This window comes from Geotrypetes seraphini, chromosome 11 (assembly GCF_902459505.1).
Source record: "Geotrypetes seraphini chromosome 11, aGeoSer1.1, whole genome shotgun sequence".
In the NCBI taxonomy this organism is placed as follows: Eukaryota; Metazoa; Chordata; class Amphibia; order Gymnophiona; family Dermophiidae; genus Geotrypetes; species Geotrypetes seraphini.
Genome location: NC_047094.1, coordinates 13,243,011 through 13,263,990, shown reverse-complemented (window position 1 = coordinate 13,263,990; position 20,980 = coordinate 13,243,011). Strand labels below are relative to the sequence as shown.

At 45.1% G+C, this 20,980-nt stretch overlaps 1 protein-coding gene across 2 annotated transcripts in view; it reads left to right on the top strand.

Moving 5' to 3' along the window:
• WIPI2 (WD repeat domain, phosphoinositide interacting 2) overlaps nucleotides 1-20,980 on the top strand; it is a 58,631-nt gene that overhangs the window by 10,147 nt on the left and 27,504 nt on the right. For both annotated transcript variants that reach the window (XM_033914502.1, XM_033914501.1), the window contains exons 3-5: nucleotides 9,735-9,904; nucleotides 13,814-13,910; nucleotides 19,434-19,531. In XM_033914502.1, the coding sequence (XP_033770393.1) occupies nucleotides 9,735-9,904; nucleotides 13,814-13,910; nucleotides 19,434-19,531 (365 nt within the window). The remainder of the gene's footprint in view (nucleotides 1-9,734; nucleotides 9,905-13,813; nucleotides 13,911-19,433; nucleotides 19,532-20,980) is intronic.

The window sequence follows — 20,980 nt, the reverse complement described above, 5'->3', positions numbered from 1 at the left end:
CAAAACGGCCATATACAGACACAGACCGTGCAAGTCTGCCCAGTACTGGCCTTAGTTCAATATTTAATATTATTTTCTGATTCTAGATCCTCTGTGTTCATCCCACGCTTCTTTGAACTCAGTCACCGTTTTCCTCTCCACCACGTTTTTCGGGAGCGCATTCCAGGCATCCACCACCCTCTCTGTAAAGTAGAATTTCCTAACATTGCTCTTGAATCTACCACCCCAAATTATGTCCTCTGGTTTTACCATTTTCCTTTCTCTGGAAAAGATTTTGTTCTACATTAATACCCTTCAAGTATTTGAACGTCTGAATCATATATCCCCTGTCCCTCCTTTCCTCTAGGGCAGTGTTCTTCAACCACTGGTCCACAGAAATTTCCTGCCGGTCCACAGGGCCTGCACATGCATCAGGCCCAAAACAGTGTTCTTCAACCACCGGTCCACGGTGTGATCGATGCGGCATTATCTTTGAGCCAGCTCCCTCACTGATTCAGTGCACAAAGCCACAGGCAGTGGCTCTTACGCACGTCTTGTGCCTGAACCGGAAACCTTCTCTCTGATGTCGCAACATCAGAAGGAAGGCTTCCAAATGAGGTGCAGGATGTGCAAGGAGCTACTGCCTGCAGCTTTGTGCACTTCATCAGTGAGGAAGAGGGAGCCAGCCTGAAGATAACACCGGGGTGGCATAAAATGGCCAGAAGGTAAGGCATAGCATGGAGGGAGGGAGACAACAAAGGTAGGGGGGAATGATTTTATTTTTTAATTTAGTGATTGAATTATGTCAATTTTGAGAATTTACATCTGCTGTCAGTGTGCTTTGTGTAGTTTAATGTTGTGATTAACCATTATGTGTTGTTAATAAGATTATATTGTGTATCTATGAAAAAAGAAATAGAAAAAATAGTGTTTCAATTAGTACTATTATGAGGGCGGGGTCTGGGGTGGAGATTGGGTAGAGATGGGCCGGATCTGGCCCACGACTTAGCCCAGTGTTCTTCAACCACCAGTCCGCGGATCAATGCTGGTCCACAAAATAATTCTTTTATTTCTGCCAGTCCATAGGTGTAAAAAGGTTGAAGAACTGCTCTAGGGTATACATATTCAGGACTTCCAGTCTCTCCTCATACGTCTTCTAGCGCAAGCCTCCTATCATTTTCGTCGCCCTCCTCTTGACCGATTCAAGTCTTCTTACGTCCTTCGTCAGATACGGTCTCCAAAACTGAACACAAAGTGGGGCCTTACCAATGACCTGTACAGGGGCATCAACACCTTCTTCCTTCTACTGGCTACGCCTCTCTTTATACAGCCCAACATCCTTCTGGCAGAAGCCACCACCTTGTCACACTGGTTTTTTGCCTTTAGATCTTCGGACACTATCACCCAAGGGAAATAGCATGCTGTACTGTGTGTGTGTGGTGGGGGGGAGGTGGGGGAGAGGAGCAAAAACTTCATTGGCTTCCAATAATTTCCAGGGTTTATTTTAAATGTGCCTGCTTAACATTTAAGATCTTGCCTGGCATTCTTCTTCCTTTAATTCCTCTGTCTTGGAATTCTGTAAGATTTGACATTACCAGATCTACTCCAAAATTTAAATTGTCTTTTCCTACATCGAAAGACATTACCTACATTGGCAAACTAGGGAAGTCTCTACTTTTCAAAATTACTGAGCTGTGGAATAATTTTTCTATTCAACTGCGCGATCTGGGCTCTTTCCAGCCCTTTCGAAAACATCTGAAAACTTGGCTATTTTCAAAGTCGTAAATTCCGCTCCTCTCCATTATATTCCAAATCCATATTGTATCTGTTCTCCTTTCTAATTTCTTGTAAACCGTGCCGAGCTCTACTGTTACAGAGAAGATGCGGTATATAAGCCTAAGGTTTAGTTTCGTGGAGGACGGGTGCTGGCACCCCCACCAAGAGGGCACTCAGGGTGGACCTCCCCTCCCCCTTACGCCACTGGTGTCATGCTATCTCTGTCTGCTCTTCTGTCCTACCCAGGATGTAATTCCATTCCTCCTATTTCATTTACTTTTTGTAAACTGCTCAGAAGGTCTATGTGATTAAACTTGCAGCTGTTGAATGTAATAGTTTATTTTGAACATGCTATAATTCCCTGGGTATATAGTGCAATGCGATAATCAAGTTATGATGACAAATAAGCATGTTCTATGCTCAAAAAAAATCCTGCAGTTAGAAGAAAAGATCAAATTTTCTTCAGCCGTTGAAAATGATATAACTTCATTAAAGATCTGAGCAGAAAAGAAGGTTAAACCACTGTCAAATAATGCTCCCCAAGTGTGCGTATTTGACCTTTAGGTATCAGCTGATAAAATTACCCCAGACTAGACTAGAAGGGGATAAAGTCTAGTACAAGTTTCCTGCTGGATCCAGAGAACCCGAGTCTTCTGAGAGTTTCGAAATAACTTATTCCGTCATATGTTTTGCAAGATCTTAGTAGGTAAAGGAGAGTTTCTCTAATTGAGTATCTTGAGCTTCTCCCTGCATAACTGAATGCCATTGGCAAAACTCTGTTGATATATGTAATTTATTTCTTATATACCGCTACATCCGTTAGGTTCTAAGCGGTTTGAAGAAAATATACATTAAGATTATAAATGAGAAGTAAGAAGGTACTTAAAAAATTCCCTTACTGTCCCGAAGGCTCACAATCTAACTAAAGTACCTGGAAATTAATAAAGAAGAGAAAATAAAGATGGTTGAAAAAAGAAAAATTCTATGTGAACTTATAGGATGGAAATTAAACTGACAGTGAAGAACTGTATGAAAAATACATATGGAATGCAGTTAGAGAGGGTAGGTTACAATCTATTTATGGTATTTGTTTAATTGGAAGGTGTTAAGGTGGGTAATTTGGGGGAAGTTTATCTGAAGGTAGGTGAATCTTCTGGAGGTAAAAGAGGATGGGTTAAGATATTTGGATGAATTTTTTGAAAAGCAGGGTTTTGATTTCTTTTCTGAATGTTTTGAAGTTGTCTGATATTGTCATAAGATTCGAGATGGAATGGTTGATTTTTGCTGCTTGTGTTGCCAGAAGGTTGTCAAACATTTTCTTGCGTTGTGTGCCTTTGAGTGGGGGGAAGGCAAAAGGGTTCGAGGTTCTTCTGTGTCTTGAGGTGGAGATTTGGTTTAAGCGGTTGTTTAGATAGGAGGGGGAAGAGCCGTGTAATGCTTTGAATATCAGGCAGTGGAATTTGAATTGGATTCGTGCTTGTATGGGTAGCCAGTGAGAGTCTAAGAAGGCAGTTGTTATGTGATCATATTTTTTGAGTGAGTAGATCAATTTGAGGGCGGTGTTTTGTATGGTCTGGAGTTGTTTTATCATAGTGGCTGGACAAGGAAGATATAGGGAGTTGCAATAATCCAGCAGACCTAAGACTAGGGATTGGACGATTAGTCTAAATTGTGCTTGGTCAAAGTATATATATATATATATATATATATATATATATATATATATATATATATATATATATATATATATATATATATATATATATATATATATATATATATATAGTGGCTACACTTGAAACCTGTCCTTTTAAAAAGGAGGTTATTCAAGCACGTACTCTCCTTCTGATCATAGGGAGGCACTCAAACAGAACTGGATGATCAGTAGTATCAAAAGGTACATACAGGACAGAGCGGTCCAGCTTGGGTTTGGGGGGGAATCCAGGAGATCACATCAGTTCCCCAGACTCAGCATATCCCCAAATGCCCTGGTGAAATATAAAGTCTTCAGGCTCTGTGTGTTATGATTGTGCCTCTCTAAAGTACTGGAATAAGGTACAAACCCCATTTTTAATAAACATACCATTTTTGTTGCTTTTTTTCTGAACAGCTCCAGGTCTTTTTGTGTTCTTAGCAAGATACAGCCTCCAAAACTGAACACAATGCTCCAAGTGGGGCCTCACTGGTGACTTGTACAGGGGCATCAGCACCTCCTTTCTTGCTGTTTGTACCTCTCTGTGCCACCTAGCATCCTTCTGGCTGTGGCCACTGCCTTGGTTGCATTGTTTTCATCACCTTGCTCAGGAGAAGGATCTTGGGGTGATGGTGTCATCAACCCTCCAGGGATTCAAGACAAGGTTAGACAAGTTCCTGCTGAACCAGAATGTACACAGGTAAGGCTAGACTCAATTAGGGCCCTGGTCTTTGACCTAAGGGCCGCTGTATGAGTCGGCTGCTGGGCACGATGGACCACTGATCTGACCCAGCATTGGCAATTCTTATGTTCCCATCTCTCATACATTTTTGGATTTCTGCACCCCACATTTCACATTAAATTTAAACTTCCAGACCTTTGACCATTCTTCTAACTTTTGGAGATCTCTTCTCAAATCTGGCCTCTTGTTTAATGTTTCATTTTTAATTTAAGCCTATTCTCATCTAACCAGTGGGAAAATTTCATTTGATAAGGAAAGGAGAGTTTAAAATCCAAATTGCCCTGAGGTACTTGAACACACATTTATAAAACATTAGCAATGTAGCTGCAAAGGTTAAAAGCTTATAAGAGGTGTGAATACTGTTTAAAAATACTATCTTGGAAGCACAGGCTGAATGTATTCCTTGCTTCAGAGAAGGTCAAACAAAGGGCAAACAGGCTGGCATAGTTAAAGGATGAAGTGGAAGAGGCTGATGAAGTTAAAAGGACAACTTTCAAAAATAGAAAGTAGATCCATATGATAATTCACCAGTGTTGTTTCTATGTAAGTGTAAAGCATGAATTAATAAAATAAAGCCAAAAGAGAATTTGAAAAGGTTGCTGTAGGGGCAGGAAGTCTGATTTTAGCTGCCTGGACCATTAGATAACAAAAGAGGTAAAAAAGGTGCTCGGAAATGATAAGGCCATTGTGAAAAAGAGTAAATGACTTCTTTTATTTGGTCTTTACTGAAGAGGGCATTGGGGAAGATATCCAGGCTGGAAATGGTCTTTGGTGGTGATCAGAGGAGCTGAAGCAAATTGGGATGATCCTGGAAGATGTAACAGAACAAATCACCTGAACTCAGAGATTAAATTACAGACCTATTGTTTAAATTGGCCATGGAACCTGAGAGTTTAAAGAGATCTAGGAAACTAGCCTAGTGAGCCTGACGTAGGCAGTGGAATAGGGTAGGTCACTGGGGCCATAGCCCAACCAATATTTTGACCAGCAAATAGCTTGAGTGGGGTCAGAGAGCAGTTTGCTTAGCCCCCTCAAACCAAAATGTTGTTCTCCGACCCTGGCACCAAATATAATAATAGAGACCATTCTGGAAATACAAAATTACTGAACATGGCCCAGTGAGTTAGAGGAAGTCTTCCTTTATCACTCTTAACATTGATTTGAAACACAGAAACACAGAATATGACGGCAGAAAAGGGCTATAGCCCATCAAGTCTGCCCACGCTAATGACCCACCCTCAGACTTCACCCCGCTAGAGTTCCCACATGCATATCCCATTTCTTTATAAAATCTAGCATGCTGCTGGTGTTAATCACCTGCAGTGGAAGTTCATTCCAATGATCAACCACCCTTTCGGTGAAGAAATACTTCCTGGCGTCGCCATGAAATTGCCCGCCTTTGATTTTCAGCGGATGACTTCTTGTGGTCGAAGGTCCTTTAAGAAAGAAGATATCGTCTTCCACCTCGATGCGGCCTGTGATATATTTAAATGTCTCAATCATGTCCCCCCTCTCTCTACGTTCCTCGAGCGAGTATAGCTGCAATTTATTCAGTCTTTCCTCATATGGGAGGTTCTTGAGTCCCGAGACCATCCTGGTGGTCATTCGTTGAACCGACTCAATTCTCCGCACATCTTTTTGATAATGTGGTCTCCAGAATTGAACACAATATTCCAGATGAGGTCTCACCATGGATCTGTACAAGGGCATTATGACTTTGAGCCTCCGGCTGACGAAATCTCTACGGATGCATCCTGCCATTTGTCTAGCCTTGGATGCAGCTTTCTCCACCTGTTGGCAGTTTTCATGTCTTCACTAATGATCACTCCCAAATCACGTTCTGCCCTAGTCCTAGCTAAGGTCTCAACATTTAGAGTGTAAGTTCTGCATGGGTTTCTGCTGCCAAGGTGCATGACCTTACATTTTTTAGCATTGAAGCCTAGCTGCCAAGTCGAGGACCAATGTTCCAATAAGAGCAGGTCCTGCTCCATACTGTCGGGCAAAGCGCTGTTACCTACTATGTTGCATAGTTTGGCGTCATCGGCGAATAATGTTATTTTACCTTGAAGCCCCTGAATCAGGTCTCTTATGTATATGTTGAAAAGGATCGGTCCCAAGACTGAGCCCTGTGGCACTCCACTGGTCACCTCCGATGTATTGGAGGGGGTACCGTTAACCACTACCTTCTGGAGTCTACCGCTTAACCAGTCATTGACCCATGTCGTCAATGTTGCTCCCAATCCCATCGACGTCATCTTGCTCAACAATCTGCGGTGCGGGACGCTATCAAAGCTTTGCTGAAGTCCAATAAATAAATAAAGTTCCTGGTTAATATGGTGTATCTAAATTTTTAGAAGGCATTTGATAAACTCCCTTATGAGAGGCTCTTGAGGAAATTAAAAAGTAATCCTGTGATAGGATAGATTATATAAGTCTAATGTTTTGACATAAGAACATAAGAGATGCCGCTGTTGGGTCAGACCAGTGGTCCATTGCGCCCAGCAGTCCACTCACGCGGCGGCCCTTTTGGTCAAAGACCAGTGCCCTAACTGAGACTAGCCTTACTAGCGTACGACCTTGTTCAATAGGAACTTGTCTAACTTTGTCTTGTCAAATTTTTAACCTCCTCCAGTTTCCTCAAAAAGTGAGAGGTGTCCTTTAAAAACGATTTCACATTTCTTGCCTCTGTATTTAAAAAATAGTCTACAAATTGGGATAAGGGATCCAACACGGAATCCCGGGTGTTTACAATGGGGCGTTCCGGAGGGGGGTCCACCCCCTTATGGATTTTTGGTACGAAATAAATCCCTGGTCTCCTGGGGACTTTTTGCACTAAAAACACATATTCTTTCTTAGTGATCATTTTCTCCTGGTAGTGCTGATATACCCAAGCGTAAATGTCCTCCCTTAGCTTTTCAGTAGGGTCATAATCCAACCTTCTGTATGCTATGGGATCTTGCAGTTGACGTCCAGCCTCAGCTAAATAATCTGATTTGTTGAGCACCACTGTTGCTCCTCCCTTATCAGCCTTAAAAATTAATATATCATTATTAGATATTAATTCACGTAGACCCTCATATTGTTGTGCTGACAAATTTTTAGGGGTCTTATAAAAATGCCAGCCTTGTTTAATCTTTAAAATATCTTTCAAGATCAACCCCGGAACGTACTGATGACCGGGTCCATCACCCCTGGAGGAACCCACTTAGACTGGATCTTGCATATGGGTAAGGTGACCGTATATGATTCGTCATCCTCCTCCCCATGCTCCTCCTGATCTATTGGATTGGAAATCCCATCTGTTTGTTGAAAAATCAATCTTAATTGCATTTTACGTATGAATTTGAAAAATGCTACTTTTAATTGAAAAAAATCTGGAGGGAATGCCAAAGCATACCCCAAACCTAACTAACATCTATTCCTGTTCTTGTGTTAAATCCATGGAGGATAGGTTGTCATTTCTGCGTTGACCTGGTCTTGATGCCCGATTGAACCGGCTGTGTTCTCACCCTCTGTGGTTGTCGACTCCGACCCCTTGTCTTTCCCCCTCGTGTTGGATAATCCCCTTCCCCTGGTTTATCACCAGATGCTTCATTTGATTCATCACTTAGTGCATCTGTATCAGCCGATGAGCTTTCAAAGGCTACCTTCTTTTTCAATGTGTTATATGCTGGTGTTTTTGTTCCATGTATACACCCTATCCAACTGATAGTCTTTCTCGTCTCGCTTCAGTTTCTTTACTTTGGTTTGTTTGATGCTGTCTTGAAAATCCTTAATCATTTTTTGTAACTCCTCTCTCTGTTTGAGATATTCCTCATGTTTAGGGGCTTGTTGTAAATTACATTACATTACATTTTATTAGTGATTTCTATTCCGCCATTACCTTGCGGTTCAAGGCGGATTACATCCAAACTAAAACAAGAATTACATTTCAACTTTGAAGTAATAGAATAAATGATGAGATAAAATTTTAAGGGAAAATTATGGGTAAATCCACCTCCAACTCAGACACCTTGTGCAACAATTCCTTATCGGTAACTTCAGTGGTTTCTATTAAGAGTATCATCAAGTCTCTGGAACAACGATTGAGGATAGCAGTCCATTTATCCAAAAAGGATTTATCAGATGTAATCATCCTTGGTTCTTTAATAATCCTCAATCCTCTCGGATCATAGCTTTCTTGAGATATTGCACCAAGCTGCTGCTATGCAATTCAGCTCTTAACAGCCCGTTTAAGCGTAGTTTCCAACTCCATCCATACAGAACTCGTTGAGAGATGCTCATCCTCCTCGTCTCTACCCGTCCTGTCCTACCACTGGACCACCAGAGGGGGGACAGGGTACAGAGCCTGGCAGGGAAGGGGGACAGGGTGCAGAGCCTGGCAAGGAGAATTTGGTTCAAAATTTTTTTTCTTGTTTTCTTCCTCTAAATCTAGGGTGCGTCTTATGGTCAGGTGCGTTTTATGGAGCGGAAAAATACGGTATATGTTTTACTAGTCATGACTCCAAATATAAAAGCATACCAGGATTAAGAATTCAAGAAATGGAAGCAACTACAACCCAGTGGATGCTCCACAAATTTTTAAGCCTATTGTGCTTTTTGTTAATGAGATAAAGCTTTATCCAAATTGATGAAAAATATTTTATGCACATTTTTAGCTGTTTGACGCCATATATCACAACTGTACATTCTCCAATCCTTTTCTTTTCTGTACCGTTAGAACAATTTTTAAGCTACAAAACTCAAATTTAAATGCTTTTTAGTGCTTTAGATTTGTATTTTTGCTTTTCCTTTTCATCTAGAAAAGTTAGACTATTTAATTTTGTATCTTTTGTGTTTGCGTTTTCCTGCTCCTTTCAGACTGCATTTGATTTCATCCCCAATTGGGCTACAGCGCCGTGTGCCTTTTCCCCTCCCCTGTATCCCAGCCGTTGCATTGACTGTTCTCTGAGAGACAGAGAAAGTGATTCCTTTTAGAACAGTGGTCTCAAGCTCGGGGGCCACATGCGGCCCGCCAGGTACTATTTTGAGGCCCTCGGTATGTGTATCATAATCACAAAAGTAAATAAACAGTTTCTTGATCATATGTCTCTTTAGCTATAAATTATAATATTATTATTAAGACTTAGCCAAAATGAAAGATTTATAAACTATAAAGAGAGTTTTACCTCATGCAAAATTGTTATTTCTTTAATAAGACATGAACTATTTTTTCTGAGGCCCTCCAAGTGCCTACAAATCCAAAATGTGGCCCTGCAAAGGGTTTGAGTTTGAGATCACTGTTCTAGAACCTGGCAGCACAAGTGCATTGTAAATCAGTTGGTCTGTGCATTTCTTCTGCTCTATGCCTGGAATCTATTTCAAGGCAAGATTGAAAATTGGAACTCTGTCTCAGAACTTAATTTAATGTGCTGTAGGTACAGTGTGGCATTTTCTAGAACCCCATGTTAGAAACGTACATACCAAGGACTGAAGCAGGGTTGTTGGCTAGCATACATATACACACTAATACAGAATTTCATGTTTCTCTTTATTTCCTCTTAGCTGACACTGAAGATGTATGTATTGTTGAGAGACTGTTCTCTAGTAGTTTGGTGGCCATTGTTAGCCTCAAAGCCCCCCGAAAGCTGAAAGTTTGTCACTTTAAGAAGGGGACTGAGATCTGCAATTACAGCTATTCCAACACAATCTTAGCTGTCAAACTCAACAGGCAGGTGAGTTGTGGCTACATCCAGAATTGTTGATTCAGGCCCCCAATAACTGTACACATTCAGATTTTCACGAGCTTGCTTGCTTTAAATCAACAATCTATATCCTCGTTTAAATTCTTTATTCATTTTTGCATATTACAACAAGTGTATTAGATAAAATCATATGAACTTATAAATACACACTTGATTAACTCTCATATAACACATTAAATATAACATTTCATTACATATTTATATTCTATAATATCTTGACTATTATGTAATACACCTAATATCAAAACAATTATTATTAAATAGAAACTCTCCCATCCCCATCCCTTCCCGTAAGCCTATATTTTGCGTCAAGGTATGTATTGGATCCTCCCAGAGTCTATATCCTAAAATGTTATAGAAATGTATTTGCTTGGGGGATTCTGGGATTCTTGGTGGGGGGTGGATATATTTTTGTTAGTTGATAGTATGAGGAAGTAGGTGCATTGAACAAACACCATGCATTCACTGTATGTTTGTATTCTTGAACATTTTTAATTTAAAAAATATATTTGCTTTCTGAGCAGATCCTAGCTCTTAAAAGTAATACCAAAGACTAATTTGATGATCATGTAGTCAAGCTCATAGATAACTATAAAGGAAGAATTGTGCATCCACTATTTAGATCAGCAGCATGTTGAACTGAGTTGTAGGGCACTTCAATGCCTGTTGATTAAGCTCTGTACAGAACCATCAGGTCAATGTTTAGCCACAGCCAAATACTACCGTATTTTCATGCATATAACGCGCGCGTTATACGCGTTTTTACCTACCGCGCATACCCCTCGCGCGTTATATGCGTGAGCGCGGTATACAAAAGTTTTAAAACATAGTTCCCACCCCGCCCGACGCCCGATTCACCCCCCCCCCAGCAGGACCGCTCGCACCACCACCCCGAACGACCGCTCGCACGCGCTCCCACCCGCACCCGCATCCACGATCGGAGCAAGAGGGAGCCCAAGCCCTCTTGCCCGGCCGACTCCCCGACGTCCGATACATCCCCCCCCCCCCCGGCAGGACCACTCGCACCCCCACCCCGAACGACCGCTCGCACGCGCTCCCACCCGCACCCGCATCCACGATCGGAGCAAGAGGGAGCCCAAGCCCTCTTGCCCGGCCGACTCCCCGACGTCTGATACATCCCCCCCCCCCCGGCAGGACCACTCGCACCCCCACCCCGAACGACCGCTCGCACGCGCTCCCACCCGCACCCGCATCCACGATCGGAGCAAGAGGGAGCCCAAGCCCTCTTGCCCGGCCGACTCCCCGACGTCCGATACATCCCCCCCCCCCCGGCAGGACCACTCGCACCCCCACCCCGAAGGACCGCCGACTTCCCGACAATATCGGGCCAGAAGGGAGCCCAAACCCTCCTGGCCACGGCGACCCCCTAACCCCACCCCGCACTACATTACGGGCAGGAGGGATCCCAGGCCCTCCTGCCCTCGACGCAAACCCCCCCCCCCCCCAACGACCGCCCCCCCCCAAGAACCTCCGACCGCCCCCCAGCCGACCCGCGATCCCCCTGGCGACCCCCACGACCCCCCCACCCCCCCTTCCCCGTACCTTTGGTAGTTGGCCGGACAGACGGGAGCCAAACCCGCCTGTCCGGCAGGCAGCCAACGAAGGAATGAGGCCGGATTGGCCCATCCATCCTAAAGCTCCGCCTACTGGTGGGGCCTAAGGCGCGTGGGCCAATCAGAATAGGCCCTGGAGCCTTAGGTCCCACCTGGGGGCGCGGCCTGAGGCACATGGGCCCAACCCGACCATGTGCCTCAGGCCGCGCCCCCAGGTGGGACCTAAGGCTCCAGGGCCTATTCTGATTGGCCCACGCGCCTTAGGCCCCACCAGTAGGCGGAGCTTTAGGATGGATGGGCCAATCCGGCCTCATTCCTTCGTTGGCTGTCTGCCGGACAGGCGGGTTTGGCTCCCGTCTGTCCGGCCAACTACCAAAGGTACGGGGAAGGGGGGTGGGGGGGTCATGGGGGTCGCCAGGGGGGTCGCGGGTCGGCTGGGGGAGCGGTCGGAGGTTCTTGGGGGGGGCGGTCGTTGGGGGGGAGGGGGGTTTGCGTCGAGGGCAGGAGGGCCTGGGATCCCTCCTGCCCGTAATGTAGTGCGGGGTGGGGTTAGGGGGTCGCCGTGGCCAGGAGGGTTTGGGCTCCCTTCTGGTCCAACTACCAAAGGTACGGGGAAGGGGGGTGGGGGGGTCGTGGGGGTCGCCAGGGGGGGTCGCGGGTCGGCTGGGGGGGCGGTCGGAGGTTCTTGGGGGGGGCAGTCGTTGGGGGGAGGGGGGTTTGCATCGAGGGCAGGAGGGCCTGGGATCCCTCCTGCCCGTAATGTAGTGCGGGGTGGGGTTAGGGGGTCGCCGTGGCCAGGAGGATTTGGGCTCCCTCCTGGTCCGATATTGTTGGGGAGTCGGCGGTCCTTCGGGGGGAGGGATGTATCGGACGTCGGGGGGGGGGGCATCAGGCTTTCAGGATGGGGACAGACCTTCAAGGGGGGACAGTGCACGGAAGTCAGGGGGGGTGAACGGAGAGTCGGAAAGTCAGGGCGGGCGAAAGGAGCGTCGGGCAGCATGCGCGGTATACCCGTGAGCGCGGTATACCAAAGTTTTTGTACATATCATCGTGATTTCTGCGCGCTATACCCGTGTGCGCGTTTTATACGGGTGCGCGTTATTTGCGTGAAAATACGGTAATTGTGGTTAAAAATAGATCCAGATATATTGTGGGGATCTTTTCCAGATAAGCCCCGCCAAAAAGTTAACCCCCACCACCCAAAAAAAATTATAAAAAAGAGGCGCGATCTGTAGAGAGTAAAGTGGGGGGGTTCCCCCCACGCCCCCCCCCCCGTTGGAGCCCTTAAAAAAATGGTCGACAGTTTATCCTATTTTTTGATAATGTTAAGTTTCATATCCTCTTTTTTATAAACTTTTTTGGGTGCTCCGACGGGGGGGGAACCCCCCCACTTTACTTTATACACATCGCGCCGCGTTGTGGGGCCGTTGTGCTGAGAACTTCACTGGTTAAGGTTGCATGCGCTGGCAAAAGGTGGCGGGGCTTAACTTTCGGCGCGTCCACTTTTTCCATTAGTGGCGGGGCTTATCTGGAAAAGATCCTACAGTGGTATAGACCACTGGTGTATCCAGATAGCTGTGATATTCTCTCCACTATCTGAGTAACTTAGCACAGCAAAACAGCTTTCTAGCTTATCAGGTTAGCAGATGGAGTATTGTCATTACCTGGATAATTCCCAGAAGTACCCAGGCTTCACCCACACTGCACGTAGGTGCTATCTGGACAGTACCAATGTGATCAGTAATGATTTCAGTGGCATATACAAATAGAACTGCTGTAAATGCTGAATAAAACCAGTAAGTGGCACTTTTACGGAGAGTAATTAATGTTGTCTGGTAACATAGAGACATGACAGCAGATAAAAGCCAAATGGCCCATCCAGTCTGCCTTTTGGCAGCATCCCCTATCTCCTTCTCCATGAGAGATTCCATGTGCCTGACCCCGCTTTTTTGAATTCAGACATAGTCTTTGTCTCTACCTCCTCTACTGGGAGACTATTCCATGCATCTACCACCCTTTCTGTAAAAAAGTATTTCCTTAGATTATTCCTGAGCCTCAATATTTTGTGACTGTGGAAGAACAACAAAACTTGATTTATTTTTCAGACAGAGCCTATATATTTGAGCCTCCAGACTACAAGAAATAGAAAATATTCATTTTTTTTATTTTGGCCATTCAGTCATGTGACATCCTGAGCCATTGCTGTATACTTTGATTCAGCAATGATTATATTGTTGGTGTGTTTATTTTCTTTATTGAGCAGATTTTGATTAATATATTTTCTCTCTCCCTTTTTGTTCTGCAGAGATTGATAGTATGCCTAGAAGAATCTCTTTATATACACAATATACGGGATATGAAGGTACTACATACCATAAGGGAAACTCCCCCAAACCCCACAGGTGAGCTTCTTCCTAAAACAGACTGGCTCGTTTTTGTGCAATGCTCAGCCTGATTGATTTAGTAAATCTACAGAAACTACATTCTTTCTTACTAATATGATTACCTGTATGCGCATGGACACATGTAAACTAAATGTGAATGAATATGCAGATTCTCCAGAAAGAAGCAGAATGAAAATGGGAAATTGGCATTTACATTTTTTATAAAAAAAGAAAAGCTGAAGTTCTAATCCATGTGAGTTATTACAGCTGAGTGATTGCTTCACAAGAAGGCTTGCTAAGAATGTGAATTAGCTCTGCAGCAAGCTTTGGTTTAAAAATTAGCTACAGGGCAACTGGCAAAAAAGATTACTGCAGTTAGTTGTTTTTTGTGTTTTTAAGAAATGTCCTGCAAACCTTTTTGGCAAGCCTGTTTTCACTAAATTAAAAATGATATAGGCGGAGTAGGCCATATGGTCTTGCTATTTATACAAGCTACTAACTTTGACAATCCCTTTCTACTCTTAGGGATCCTCTTTGCCTGCCCCGGGATTTCTTGAATTCAGATACACTCTTCATCATCTGTGCTCTGTGCATCTTCCACCCTTTCCATAAAGAAGTATTTCTTTAGCTTACTCCTGAATCTATCCCCTTTCACTTTTATCCTATGCTCCTTGTTCCAGAGCTTCCTTTCAACTGAAAAAGGTCAGCCTCCTATGCATTAATGCCACGTATTTAAATGATTCTTTCCTTGGCATCCTTAGATTATTCCAGAAAAGCAGGTATGTTGACCATTGACCAGCAGATGAAGTAGAGAGAATGCATAATTGTGGTTTGCTGTATAAGCCCTTTATGCAGGTCTTACAATTCAGGATTTTTGTATCTCTAGCAGGTAGATGTAGTATACTCCATAGCATCTGGTTTGGTCTGAAGCGCTCTTGGTCCAGTAAGATAGCTGGTTTCCAGTTGATCTAGAGAGGTAATAGCTGTATTTGAGTCATACACAAAGGTTCTCCCCCCTTCATTCTGCCTGCTGCTGCCATCCTTCCAAAAAATGAAAAGTATAACCAAAAGAAAGCACTAAATCATTGGAGATTTCCTATTATTTTGCTGCAGGGGAATTCAGTAGTGCTGCCCGATTCAGAGAAAACTTTTTCGATTTGATTTTCCTGCCCAATGACGGTTTTATTTTGTAGCCTCTTCACCCACACCATCCCCTTTGCCCTCTCCTACCCACGCTGGCACTGTGGAATAAACAAACAAAAAATATTTTTCCTCTCTGTGTTAGGTCCTAGCTCACGTTCACTTTCTAACACCATCTCTGGCAGGATACACATTTGAAATCTGACATATTGTAATCGCAAAACAGAAAATAAAATTATTTTTTTCTACCTTTTGTTGTCTGGTCATTATTCAAATCATATTGGTCCCAGTCTCTGGTTTCTTTTTGTCTTCTTATAACTCGGTTGCCAGGGTCTCATAAGAACATGTCTCCTGTCCATTTGACGGTTTCTTCTTTCTCCGTGCTCACCATCCATCTTCCAACTGTCTCCTTCCCTTCTGTTTCCCTTCCTTTCCCTGGAGGTCTGGCATCTTTCCTTTTTTTCATCTCCATCCCCGCAGTCCAGCATTTCTGTAATGCCTCCTCTCCCTGGTGATCCTCCATTCCCCCCCCCCCCCCCCCCGCGTTCCTCTCCTCCATGAGATCCGATAAGACAATACACTTGCGCACTTTGGGCCACAGGCATTGTGAGTGAAGCTTCCCTTCTGCTACTGCTTCGTGCCTAAGTGGGACCAGGAAGCGGTAGCAGAGGGAAAGTTTCCAGCTGTGGAAGACAGCATGTTTACTTCACTCATGCTGCCGGCGGCCCGAAGAATGAAAGAGTGGCTGCAGCAATGGATCCACCATCTCTCCTTTTCTCAACTACCCTTTTATCCAGCATCTCTTCCTCCTTCCTCACCACCCTAGGGTTGACCATCTCCCTTTCTCTTCCTAACTACCCTCCTATCCAGTATCTCTATCCCCCTCCCTCCACACCACCCCTTGGGTCCAACTTCTCTCCCTTTCTTTTCCCTCCTTCCCTCCATCCCATTGTCCACCATCTCTCTCCCTCTCCTCTATTTTCAGATCCATTATTTCTTCCCTTTCTCCCCCATCCTCAGTCCAGCATATGCCCCTCTCTCTTGACCCCCTCCCTCCCTTCCTTCGCGTACTTCTAATAGCTACACCAGGGGGCCCCCTGAATGCCATCATTCAAGTTTATTTAAAATTTATTATACCGCCCACTCAAACCTTCTAGGCGGTGTACAAAAATGCCATAACAATTAAAATGCAATATTATCAAAAGCAAACTGAGGGCAAAGACAATTTAAGGACAAGAACGAACAGGAACTAAAGGGGAGAAGGGATTGGAACTACAAGGATAGTAAAAAGAGAACACTTAAGGGAAAAAAACAGAAGATTGGGGACTATAAAAGAAATCTTTTTTAATTCTAAATCTAAATCATGTTTCCCTCTTCTCTGACATCACAGCAAGTTTTGGTCTGGGATGGATCGCGGCAGACGGAACCTGCTAGAATCGCTACAGCACTGGCGATCCTTTGTAGGATGTAATTAGTTTTTAAGGTGAGACTGGGCGGCTAGTGGGAAGCTGGATGACAGTGGAGAGAAGGAGAAAACATGTTGGCCTTCGAGGGCGCCCCTGAAGCTACGGAGCTGAGGGTACCTACAGCGCTGGCGCCTATGCAGCACTTCCTGACGACCTCCCCCCCCCCAACTGTGAGCTCTGACATCAGGCCTCCTAAAGCAGCAGCAGTAGCGACAGTGGACAACCAGCAAGAGGCAGCGCTTAGGACAAGCTTTTTGCTGCCAGAGCGCTGCCACTCCTGCTTTAGGAGGCCTGAAAGTATGTGAGGCGCAGGGTTGGCCACTGAATTAGCGTGCCCAATTTTTTTAAGAAAACGAATCGGTACACCGATGTGAATCGGGCAGCACTAGAATTAAGTTGTGGGGGTTGAAGAAATCAGTAGTAGTAAACCTGACAATTTTCATTATTATATTATAAGATCAATAAATAAAAGAACCTTAGAACTGAAAAGCCACCCTCTGCGCAGGTAATCCCTATCTATACTCCACATGCTACCATCTGAAGCCGGACAAGCGTTGTTGAATAGACTACTAAGCCCCACCAAGGGCAGAATCAGCAGGGACCTCAATCCTTTCCTTAGCAAGCAGGTATCGGGCTTCTCCAACTGTGGTGACTCACTTAGGGACCCCATTCAAAGTGATCAGCAACCCAAATGGGAATGTCCAGTAGTACTGTATATTGGCTCGTGTCAACGCCCGCGTCACCTCGAAACATTCTTTTTTTTCTGCAGCGTACTAGACGCAAGGTCCTGGTAGAATTCCACATGATGCCCATTCCATTGAAGGGATCCCAATTCTTGAGCTTTGCGAAGGACTCGTTCTTTGAGCGCAAAGCTTTGAAGGCAGACCACACTATCACGGGGCCGTTCAGATGTCTTAGGACTCAGGGCTCTGTGTTACCTCTCGATGCTCAGGTCCAAATTATTGTCCTGTAGCAACCATCTGGCTAAGTTAGCCATCACCTCCTTCGCATCTTTGTATTCACTTAAGTCTGGGACTCCCCAAATGTGTAAATTGTTTCAGTGGGCCCAATTCTCAAGATCCTCAATTTTGTCAATCAGTTCAGATAGCACTTCCTCCAGATCTCGCTGTGCCCTTGTGGCCAACTCCTCACAGGCATTCATTCAAAGCTACATCGGCTTCTATGTCGGCATCTCGGGTTCAAAATGTTGCCTTTGTGCCGTGCTGGTTGTTTTGCAGTACTGCTGGTAAGAATCAAGCTTCCAAATAGGCAGAGTAGATTAGAAAGGATTCTTCAGTTGAGGGAGGGGTCACAACATTTTATTTTGGTAGCTTGACCGCTAATGGTGGTATTACAAGACTGGGGATCACTCCTGTTCCTACTGGACACCGTGGACTCCTGGTAAGAGCCTAGGGTGGGACTGGAAGGTGTGCGGCTTATCATGGCAGGAGGCCCAATAGTCAGGTCTTTGATGTCTGTGTGGGTAGGATCAGAAGAGTTGTTGATATTAGAGAGGAGGTGGCAGAGTGAGGGGGATGAATGCTGTTCGGAGCAGCAGTTCTAAAAAGCTGCTCCACACATTTGGAAGAAAGGAGGAGGCAGTTTTTCTTCCCCTGTGAATCTTTTTAAAAATATCGCTGCATATGCTGAATGTAATGAAATATTGACGTGTAGTCCTACATGCCCTTGCATGTATTTTACAAAATAGAATGGGAATTTTCCACATCCTGACCTGGACGTCTTAATTCCCCTCTCTTGTTGCCCTTCACGTATAATAATTTTTTTTGTTGCTGCTGTTTCCATGTAGAATGCCTGTTTGTAAAAGCAGTGTTCTAGTCTTTTATTTGTGCTCGTGTTGCTTTCTCTAATTTGTAAATAGACATTAGGTTTGCAGAATGAGAGAAAGCAAAATGCTTAAGTCCATGAGGTATTATTGCCAGGATATAAAAATATATATCCCTTATCAGTCGGGATTGTAAAGTCTAGTGTAATTTATGTGGTTAATTACTGTTGCCTTTTCTGAGGTACATGAATGCAGCCTAAATAAAAGATGGTTGAATACCAGTTGATTACCGTATTTTCACTCATATACCGTGCACCCGTGTAAAACGCGCACACGGGTATAGCGCGCGGGAAACTGTGATTTATGTAAAGAAATTTTTATATAGCGCGTATACCGCACATGCCGCCCCGACTCTCCTTTCGCCCGCCCCGACTCTCCTCTGGCCGCCCGACTCTCCTTTCGCCCGCCCCAACTCTCCTCTCCCCCTTGAAGTCCTGTCCCCCCTTGAAGTCCTGTCCCCACCCTGAAAGCCTGATGCCCCCCCGACGTCTGATTCACCCCCCCCCCCCGCAGGACCGCTCGCACCCCCACCCCGAAGGACCGCTCGCACCCGCACCTCCACCCCGAAGGACCGCTTGCACCCCCACAGCCTCCTCCCCCCCCATCATGGAGAAGCTGCCTACCGTTGTCCTGCTGCTTCCTCTGCCGGCAGTCCTGCCCCTTCTCTGAGCCCTGCGTCTGCGCTGCTTCCTCTTCCAGCGGTCCCGCCCTTTCTGTGACGTCAGAGAAAGGGCGGGACCGCCGGTAGAGGAAGCAGCAGGACAACAGTAGGCAGCTTCTCCATGATGGGGGGGAGGCTGTGGGGGTGCGAGCGGTCCTTCGGGGTGGGGGGTGCAGGTGCGAGTGCGAGCGGTCCCTTGGGGTGGGGGTGCGAGCGGTCCTGCGGGTTGAATCGGACGTGGGGGGGGGGACTATGTAAAAAAAACATTTGTACAACACACTCACGAATATAACGCGCATGGTTATACTCGGTTTGTAAAATCGTGTATAACGCGCGCGTTATATGCGTGAAAATACGGTAAATGAGCATTAAGTTGTTCCTAGAAGTCAGAATCCCTATCCATCTTTGCTGTTTATATTTATTCCATACAGGTCTGTGTGCACTGTCCATAAACGGTGATAATTGTTATTTGGCCTACCCTGGGAGTGCGACTATTGGCGAGGTCCAGGTTTTTGACACCATCAATCTGGTGAGGGCTTCTGTGTAAGCTACTGGCTCCCATAAGGCTGTACATTTCTTTCCTTAGAAGTGGTTAAATACAGTGGGTTAGTACATTGGTTCAAAATGAACTTATTTTACAAGAAAAAGACGTTCCAGGGGGTGGTTGATATTAGCGATGAATTTTTGTTTTCTTACCTAAGCACAGACTCCTGGATTGGTATCTCTAGATAGAAATTGAATGAGGCCCTAGTTTCAAACTGCAGTTCTGGAGAGCCACAAACCACTAGTTTTCAGAATATTTTTCTATCTCCAGCAGATGGTGAATGCTATGCTGTGCAGTTCTTGGTTTGACTGGTTTGACCTGCTCCTGGTCCAGTTTTCACTGGCTCCCAGTTGAGCTTTAAGTGGGTATTTTGTGGTGCTGTAGCTGCTTTGAAAAATACCCAATAGGTTCTGAGTCCCTCCCTCTCCTCCCAACCCTCTACCTGTAACCTACCAGTGGTTGCCTTTAGTTAGGGTTACCAGATGTCTGGATTTCCCTGGATAGCTTTTCAAAACCCGGCACTTTGTCCGGGTTTTGAAAAGCCTCCTCTCAATCGTGTTGGGCAGGAGGATGCCTTCTGCCCGACCATAGCAGGTGGGGGGGGGGGGAGCAGAGCTGGGATGGGTCTAGGGTATCCGAATTTTAGAATCGTAAAATCTGGCAACCCTACCTTTTGCTATCTGAACAGGAGCAGTTCCCCCCCACACCCCTCGCTTGCTCCCGGCTGGGATCCAAAAGGTCACTCTGATCCTTAGTGCTAGTCTCGCAGTACTGCAGCTAGGGGTCATGGTGGCCATTTTGGATCCTGGCTGAAGGGTGGTTATTGTATGACGAATGGTGAGGATTGAGGGTGGGAACGAGTCAGACTTGGGGGAGGGAGATTCGTAGTTTTTGCTCAGGGGATGAGATTTTTGGAAGGGGTGGGGTTTTGTGCACAGGGATTGGGCTTTCGGGGACCCCCTCGGGGTGTGAGGGGTGTGATGATGCTGTGAGATGGTGTTGGGAGGAGATCAGATGCTATGTAAGTGTCAGGAGGGAATTAGAAAGGGCGAGATGTTGAGGGGGAGGGGCTTTCATTGTCGCACTATATGCTGGACTACTGGTAGGGCAACTTGTACTTGCCACCACTTCTCGAGGTTGTGGTAAGTGCAGCTATGCTATTGGCAATCCTGACAGCTACACATGGTAATAGTCCAGTCATTTATCTACCTTCCTGTTCCACAATCTCAACTACTCCTCTATTTGGCAGTTAATGCTGGGATTTTACTGCTGTGGCTGCCTTTTAATACAGGTAATAGTAATGCAGTTTAGTAAAGTACTCCTAAATCTCAAAACAAAATATTTAACATATAAAGTACATAGAAAAATAGAACATGAAAACTCCACTTTTCATCAATGCTCTGACTAAAGCATAATTCAAAAATGTTAAAGGTT